At 44.2% G+C, this 8873-nt stretch overlaps 1 protein-coding gene across 5 annotated transcripts in view; it reads left to right on the top strand.

Moving 5' to 3' along the window:
- Window positions 1-8873, top strand: part of FOXN3 (forkhead box N3) — a 140461-nt gene that overhangs the window by 19575 nt on the left and 112013 nt on the right. For all 5 annotated transcript variants that reach the window (XM_009319434.1, XM_009319435.1, XM_009319437.1 and 2 more), the window contains exon 3: window positions 7833-7969. In XM_009319434.1, the coding sequence (XP_009317709.1) occupies window positions 7833-7969 (137 nt within the window). The remainder of the gene's footprint in view (window positions 1-7832; window positions 7970-8873) is intronic.

The following is an 8873-nucleotide window of genomic DNA, read 5'->3' as shown; positions in this document are numbered from 1 at the left end:
AAGAGAAATGATAGAAAAAAAGAAGTATGTCTGAACTTAGTGTAGAAATGGGACACAAGCAGAGTAGAATATGTGTATGTAAGTGGCAGAAATAATTTGTGTGTTGGTAGATGTGCAGTAGCACTGAGATCTCTGTTGCAGGAGGACAGTTTTTCTTCAGCGCATGCCTACTGCAGGTGACGGGGATCTGTTGAGGCTGCGGAGCAGGGCTCTGAATGGAGCACAGCTTTGTTTCCCTAAAGAGCCCAGGGACACTTGGAAATCCCACATCCAGGCCACCTCCCAAATCATTTATCAAAGTGCTGTTATTTCCCCCTCAATTCATCGTGCGAACCAATATTAAATACTAAGCAAGGGAAAACCCTATGTTAAATAAACAGTTATAGGGGGAAATGATGCAAATCCATTAGCTTTTGTCAGGTCTTCCTTATTTCTATTTTTATTTGTCACTGCTAATGGATTTAGTGCAACCTACTCCCTCCCACCTGTCTCTACTAGCTGTTAACCCCTTCCCCTGGAAATTCGCTCGCTGGCTTATTTCATCATTAATACACTAGTAGGCAAAAAATTACCTGCAAACCTTTAGCACAGATATAAGTGTTGAATAATTTTTTTAATATCTGTTGAGGAGTTGTGTTTTTAAAATTGTCGCTAGGTTTTCATATACGACATAACTCTGTATTTGTAGGAAAAGGCAATTTGTGTCTTTTCCAATTGTATAATCTTGATAACGTGAAGAGTATCGGATGACCAGTGAGTGTTTAAATGAGTGCCTCTCTGACATGAAATTAGCACATCCCACTAAATGGGCTATCGGTCTGGAGTCTCAGAGATTTTTTTTTTTTGTTTTGCCTTTGACTTTATAGGTGACCTTGAGCACTTAATTTCTTTTTTTATTCTTTTGTTTCTGTCTCTCCTCAATTTTCTTTTCAATAGAGTAGGGATAATTACACTTCCCATGTATACACAGAAATTCTATAGGCTGAAACAGCATTATTAATGCTACTTGCTACCTAATCTCCCTCAAGTATGCCGTGTGACGGCCCGTCATGCTGACAGGCTTGTCTTTTGGGCTCTCCTGCCTTCCCAGCCTAGTCTCCCTGTGTCTGTTCGATCTTGCACTTTGTTCCTCCCTAGCAGTGTCACAGCCTCTCTTCTTCAGTGCCTGGACTTCACCTAGCCTGGGGAGGCTTTGGGGAACATCTGGGGTTGCTAGGCACTAGCATGAAACAACATACTACTACTTTATGTAGGAGCGAGGCATTGTTTAAGGGCAGTTAACGACACTGCTTTCTTCAGTTGCTTGCAGGATTTCCGTATGGCAGTCTAATAGCTTTATGGGGTGGTTTGCATATAAACTCAACAAGGAGGTACTTAACAGGCTAAATGTGACTCTTGGAGTTGGTTGACATAATGCAACACCTCCTGAGCCTGTTGGAGGAGTCATTTTATGACGACAGCAGTGGGAAGCTAATGTGGTGTAGCAGATCCACTGCAGGCTGTAGGCAATAGTATTGTGTGAGCTTACCTGTACTAATGGACATACAGGTGCTGGAGGAGCTAGAGGAGTAGCGGTGGACCAGCTGTGCCTGTGGTGTCATCTGGCAATGGGTCACCATGACTGAAATGATAGAGAATCATTCCAGACCCGGTGTTGAAGTGCCCCTTGTGGGATCAGGAGCCTGGACTCCGGGGACATGCCTTGGGTTGGTAGTCTTTGGTGGCAGCTCGGACTTGCTGGGTGTCTAGGTCACACACTAGAAGACATTTCTGACTTCTGCATACTCATGAGGGGGGGTGCTGAGGTAAAAAATCGCTTAAAAGCACATGAATGCCTTCATTTGTGTAAAACCCGAGCTGTCCACGCAGCCACTCCTGTGCTGTCTTGCAGCTATTGCCATGAGATGTTACGCAGTGTTTCTTTGCTCTACTTGGGGCAGGTAGACAAGGCCATAGGACCTGTGCCTGTGGCTCTACTTATGGGGTGCTCTTTGGGGGTTTGTTGTTCTCTCTCATACCTTATGCACAGAAATCTCTTCTGGTCTAAAATGATTTTTTCAGATTCTGGTCCTGGCTGTAGTTACTCAAGTGGTTGTTGTAAATTCTGTGGTGACATCATGGATATTTCTATCATCCAATTCTCTTTTTGAAATTTGCATTACAAAAACTGGGTCACTAAAGCTTGATCCTAGAGAAACGTTTCTGTGCTCACATGGCATGCTTGGACACCTATAGAAGCAGTACAGCATTCCCGTGGATAAACTTGTTGGCAAATCCGTGTGAAGGGTTTGCTTCAGGGCTGCTGTTGCACGGTAACTGGGTGCAAGGAGCTCAGGATAAATATTACTTTAGAGTAAGAACATTTGATACCCAATAATCTCTCCACTATTACTTGCGCAGAGGTCATTTGCTGTAACAATAGTAGGTTTCATCCATGCTGAGAGCTAACCCTTAGATCAGTAATGATGAACACTGACACCAAAAGGTTCCTCCTCACTGCAGAGAGTGTCATTAGCATTATTCGCAGGTCCTGTGTTAACGACTGCAACAACTTACATTGAGCTAGGCAGGGACTGGTAAGTCACAGTGGTGTGATTTCAAGATTTGATAGCTTGGGACTGCAGATGCTAGTTGGAAATGCCCTTGTTTTGAGTAACGGGAAATTTCTGCTTTTTCTGCTTGTTTTTACAGTTCCTGAAGCACCCCTGTAACCAACATGGCATAGTTCTCAAAGACAGTGCACATCTACACCACTTCAGCCTGGGTAGCTGCCATATGCCTAATTCATATTGCTGACAGTTTGGGTTCAGGAAAGTCTAGCCATGGCCACTCATCCCCTCCTGGTTTGGTAGTGGAGAAGGACAGATCTGTTCAGTGGGGACTTGTTGGCTTGGTTTCGGTTTTGTTAGCTTGTTTAAGGTAGCAAGGTCCTTAACTCAAAGAGTTCAGTTTAATAATTCTCAGCTTGCTGGCATAGCCTGGGTGCCTGTGCAGAGCTGTGCAGTCACTTATGTACTCATGGATCTGTTTCAGTTCCTCTCCTCCCAGTCTACCTGGCTTCCCCGGCCCTCATGCATCTGTGCCCAGCATCTCAGTGTCTTTGGTCTTGGCTGCGCAGCTCTCCTGGTCTTTCCCTCAGTGCCATGTCTGCCAGCCTCGCTGCCAGCTCACCCCAGCTCTCCCATGTATGCCTGCTCTCTGTCACGCCATTTTTCCTGTTCCTCTTCCGAGCTGCTTTGTGTCCAGCCAGAGTCCTGGTTTTCCTTTCTCGGTATGCTGTTCCAAGAGATGCATCGGGATGTCACCACAGCTCCTGCTGCAGAAGGAGAGAGCTCCCGTTCCCCTCCCTGGCTCCCCGCATCCATGCTGCTTTGCAGCAGCGCTGGGTGCTCACCAGACCCTTCACATGAGCCAGCTTAATGAGTTTAAATGATGTAAAATTGTGCCAGCAAAATAGTTTTCTTTGAGGAGAGTGGCTGAAATGGGCTTGTGGAAGAAGGGCCAGGCACATGCAAGAGGGCAGGGAGGAGGACAGTGCAGCAAGGACCAGGGAAGCAGCAGCAACTCAGACCCCTCCATCCACTGCATCCCTTTTGGGGAATGTTCCCTTAGGGGTCTATTCCCTTAGGGACCCTCTCAGTGGTGATGCTGCTGCGAGAGATGTGGGTGCCTGGAGCTGTTCCTCCCTGGTTTCAGCACAGTCCTGTGCAGATTCAAAGCAAATGTGTAACCAGAGCTTCAGAAGGTACAATTTGAAATTGCCAGAATCCCTCTGAGCCTGCGTGTTTTGCGGTTCCTATGTCTACTCTCTTCCCAAAGCTTTATTTTGGGCAGTTTGTATGGCAATGAAAAGAACAACTCTGGAAAAAAGTTGTGTTCCTAACACATTTCAAGTCTGTGCTAAAATAACCAGGGAACAAAATTCCTCAAATAACCATTTGCCGGAATTTTTATATAGAGAGGATATGTATTTTTTCCCAGCCATTAGTCTTGGAAAGAGCTCAATGCACAATTTTTTTTTTTTATTGAGCTTTGGGCAGACAATAGGTGATATGTAAGGCCAGGCAGTTAGTTGCGAGGTATATGGAAGCAAAATCTTTATAATGAGGAGTTTTAATAGTGGATAATATTGTTATCTCCAACTATAACAACTGAAAGAGCTGACAAGCAGCATTTTAATTTTTATTTTTAAATTTCAAACTTTTTTCAATTCTACTAGAAGATGACCAAACATTTTTGTCATCTGATCATCAGACATAATAGGTTGTGTAAAGTAGGATTTAAAAACTTTTATATGAAGTCCATTGGGAGAAAAAACAATTGGACACTGAGTGTATCATGTACCTTTTCATGGCAATGCACTGGTTTTAATTGTTATTGGGGAATCAGATTTGTATGTTTGAGATACGAGAAAGAGCAAATGAATTAATAAGTTGGGATTTAGTACACAATATCCCGATACAATCTACATATATATTAAGTGACAGAAAAAGGCATAACAATTTCTTAATAGAAAAGATAATCAGGAATTTTTTCAAAGAAGTAGTATTCAGTCATAAACTTTTACGGGGTAACTTCTACGTGTTGCTTTCTCTACCCACTAGTACCTCTGAAATAGCTTACCTGCAACTATAGTCTACTCTTGGACAAGGCGCAGAGGACTCGTAGTAACACTCCCCTTTCTTTAATAACCATAGACACGGATGCAGAAGCAGTAACCTGAGATCGGTAGGAGTGAGAGGGAGGTGGCTGTGCCTGCCCTGGGAGGAGGCGGCGGCGGCATGTCGGGAGGTCTGAAAGCACTCCAGTGCGGAGGTGATCAGGGGGCTGTTATCCACTCCTCAGTCACTTGTTGCCTGGGAGACAAATGTAATCCAGGGATTTTTTTTTTTCCCTTCCTTGCTGGTTTTTGATTGGAGCCACTATTGACTTTTGGCTTGGAGGAGGTAGTGAAGCAGCACGCCAAGTGTCATAAGATGGAAATTAATCACTAACTGATGGGTCTGAGTTCCAGTGATTTCCTTTCCCGTGGTTGCTCTGTATATGGGAAGACTAATGACACATCTAAACAGACAGTTAACGAAGCTCTTCACACCTCCGACAGTCAAGAAGGATTCTTAACCGCATGACACTTCAGTTTTCTTTTTATTTCTGTTCTCTCGTATGATTGGAAAAACAAAAGTAACTATCTTAAAAAAGGAACTTTGCATGGTTGGAGAGCTTTGCCTTAAATTGCATTTGCTTTTGCTGCTAAATTATAAGTCAATATTTAGCTTTGCTAAATATTTAGTCAGCTCAGTTGCAGTGAAGATATAGCAAATCTGCCTTCCCAGTGTTTCTTTTAACAAGGAGTATAATTCTTCTCAATACTTTTTGTGTGAGTTTCTGTTCTTCAGTGAGATTATTTTTGACTTTTGGAAGAATATGGACAAGCCAAACAAATTTAGCTTAAGAGTAATGAAAGGTTTTGAAGTTACCCTTCAGTAGTGACTTCATCTTGTACGGCCCTCAACTTGAACTAACTCCGATGGGTTTTGGGGGGTAATCTCTTCCAGGTAGATGAAAAGTCCGTCTTGGAAGTAAATGAAAAAACAGAGAAGTTTGGAAACAATATGTTGTGTTCCAGCAAGTACAAATAAGGTAGATGGTATTTAAGTGTAGCTTGTTTCTTTTAAGCTTATCGCATGCTGTAAGGGGTGAGGAATCCAGCAAAGGTTTTCTCCTGAAAAACGTTCCTAGTTTTGCACATTGCTTGCTTAAAAGGAAATTTTATGTTGTTCTTGCTCTGGCTCTTGGATGGAGCATGGAAGTGGAATTTGAGAGGTTTGGATTCTATTTTTGACTCTGTCCTTTGCCTAAAAAGTCACTTACTAGGCTTATCATGTCAAGCCTCTGGCTCATTGTGCCGTGTTTAAAAGAGGGCTAAACATAACAGTCTCCTTTTTGCAAACTGGTTTAAGATGTGTGGTGCATAGCTTCCACCACTGATACCAGCAGTGGATCTTTCAGTCATATGCTGTAGTGCTTTACTGAGATGAAAGTCCCAAAGTCTTGCTTGCTCTCTCTCTCTAGCCCCTTGAACCTTGGGCTTTTTGGCCATGCGAGGGCCCTGCTTCACCTTGAGAGCTGGAGGATGTTTCCCCTTAGAGTGTTCAGTGGCCTTCTGGAAGGGTGCCCTTGGGAAGCAAGGGGAGAGATGGGCCTGAACCCTGCCATCCTGAAGAGGCTTGACCCCATGTTCCTGGTTCCACCAGAGCAGCGTGCAGAAGATGGTTCCTTCTTCATCCCCTCCAGCAGATGTGCTTGTTTCTGAAAGAAAGCAGTCACGGCTCCTGCGGGTTGTGCCAGCCCCTCTCCTTTTCTTTCAAGCCAAGTCTCACACGGTGCTGTGGACTTGCTAGATGCTCCCACGCAGCCATCCAGTGACGTTGGGGAAGATTTTTCTTTTTCATTTTTCTCTTTTTTGGGGGGAGAATTTAGTGGAGATCTGCTGTCGGTAAGCTCGGAAGGAGGTCTGTAAGCACTACGCACATTGCAGTGTGTATCCTAAAGCCATCCGTGAGGCAGAGGAATGCTTAGGATTTGGTGGGGCTCCACAAAGATTACAAGTTTTCAAAAGGAAACAAGTGTCTGGTTTTGGTCTCCCTTGTGGCTTTAGAAAATAATATCCCATTTCTGGTGTGATTTTTTTTTGTGTGTGTGTGTGTTTGTTCTTCTACACATGAAACCGAGAGCCTTGCTCCGCTTATAGAAGTTGGAGTTGAGAAGAGGGATGGTCCTGGTTTGAAAAGCAGCTAGAGGCGGTAGTGCAGCCTCCCCCGCCTGTTCCAGAAAACGTCAACATTGGCCAAAAATCTTATCATAATGCCTTGAAAGCCTGCCAGTGGAGTTCAGTCAGTAATTAGGATTGGTGTTTGTTTTTACGTATGCTCAAGCAGACCAAGGCTGTTCCTGAGCTATCATTTTGTATGCTTTCGTAGTGGAGCCAAGGAAAGTTGTTTTTCTGTTTGTTTGAGAACTCACACAAAACAATTCAAAATATCTGCACCCTGACCTCTGATCGGATTGAGAGAAGAGCTGAAATGGCGCTGCTCGTAACTGCAGGATAAATAGTGAATTTTAGTGTAGTCTTTGCGTTACAGATTGACTTACTTGAGTTGCTCCGTGTGTCCAGAAGGGGTAATTACAGTAACTGTTGTTTTAACGGATCACAATTTCACAACACCCTTAAATGGTTTAAACTCTGATTATACTGTGGGCATTTTTTTGTTTCGGGTTTTTTGGGTATTTTTTTTCCCCTTAGGGGAGAAAAGATGATTAATTTCCTCTTGTAGTATAATGGCACTGATGTCATGTGGTTGAAGGATTAAGTCCTTTTATTTTTAAAACAGTTGCTAGGGTGTTTAAACCCCTCCTTTTTAGCCCTGTTTCTTGTTAGTATAACAGCAAAAGGAAAAGAAAATCACTTTCAAAAAGAATCTACTTTTCTTCAAAGTTTCCATTTAACAGTAACTGTAGCTTCTTAATTTTCCAATATGGGGTGATGGGGAAATTGCCAGATATTATTAAATCATATTAACTAGTAACAGGGGGGTGGGGGGAGAAGCAACCAAACATCCATTCTTACTTTCCCCCCCCAGAAGTGTGATTTAAATCATACAGTCACAATATGTTATTAATGGAGCAATAATCTCTGGCAAGCAAGCTATGTTCACTTCTGTCAGACAAAAAACCCAAACCCACTGCTTTTCCTGACAAATACTGCTAAATAAATAAGGCTATGCCATTAGATCAAATATTTGATTTTTTTTTTAATTCTTTTTTCTTTGCAGAGTATTGGAAAGGGGTCCTTGTGGTGTATAGACCCAGAATATAGACAAAATCTTATTCAGGCTTTGAAAAAGACACCCTATCACCCATATTCGCATGTGTTCAATACACCTCCCACATCTCCTCAGGCATATCAAAGGTAAGAACTAGATGCATTTTACAACTCTAAATGTTTTCATCCAGTGTTGCGTATGAATCTTGGGTAAGACGTTAAATGTAATGAAGCGATGCAGTTTGGAAATGTGCTAGCGAAGAAAGCCCAGGAGCGAGCGCTGGCGGCAGCCTGGCCTTGCTCAGCGGGCGTCGGGGATGCCTTACCTGCCCCTCCCCCTGCGTGGCGGCCGCGAGTCCCCGGAGCGGAGCTTGCAGTCCTGCTCCTGCGTGAGCCGCTGAGCCTTTTGGCAAAAGAACGCCTGAAATTAAAATGTATATAAGCAAACGGAGAGCTCCGAAGTGTCCGCTTGTTCCCTTTGCAGCAGGTGAAAGCACGGTACCTTTGCTTGGAGGAGACGGGCTCGTTTTTTCCCCTGAGCGTGCTATGGGGCCTGTGTTGCCTGTGCAACCGTCAGGTCTCCACGGGAGCCCTGCACCCAGGTGGCTTCACAGCCTCTGTTGTAGTTACGCGCTCCCTGCGCAAGTGCCTGCCCTCAAGGTTATCCCAGAGGGGCGCGGGGGAGAGCAGTAGCTGTTTTTCTGCCTTGCTTCAGTGAAAAAAGTGTGGGGTGGGGTTTTTTTATTTGTTTTGCATTTGCTTTTGCTCTGGCCATTGCTTATGACTAATGTTAGCGAAGGAAGAGAGAGAATCTACGAACGCCATCCGCCAAGTGGGGAAGCAAACACCGGGTTTTGACACAGCTGCTTTCTCCTCGCTGGTAATATGGAAATTGTTTTCTTCACTTTTTCCAAATGTGGCAGCGTGTCACAGCTGGGTCAGAAATGCCGGTCGTGGCCAGCACTGTGCCGCACCCCACAAAATCAGGAGGGTGTCTTGAGCCAGCCGTAGCAGGCATCAGCGGCATCATCAGGACTGAGAAGTGACTGTG

The sequence above is a fragment of the Pygoscelis adeliae genome, unplaced genomic scaffold (genome assembly GCF_000699105.1).
Source record: "Pygoscelis adeliae isolate BGI_AS28 unplaced genomic scaffold, ASM69910v1 Scaffold71, whole genome shotgun sequence".
Lineage (NCBI taxonomy): Eukaryota > Metazoa > Chordata > Aves > Sphenisciformes > Spheniscidae > Pygoscelis > Pygoscelis adeliae.
Note: the sequence above shows the minus strand (reverse complement) of the source record. Positions and strands in the feature narration are given on the sequence as shown.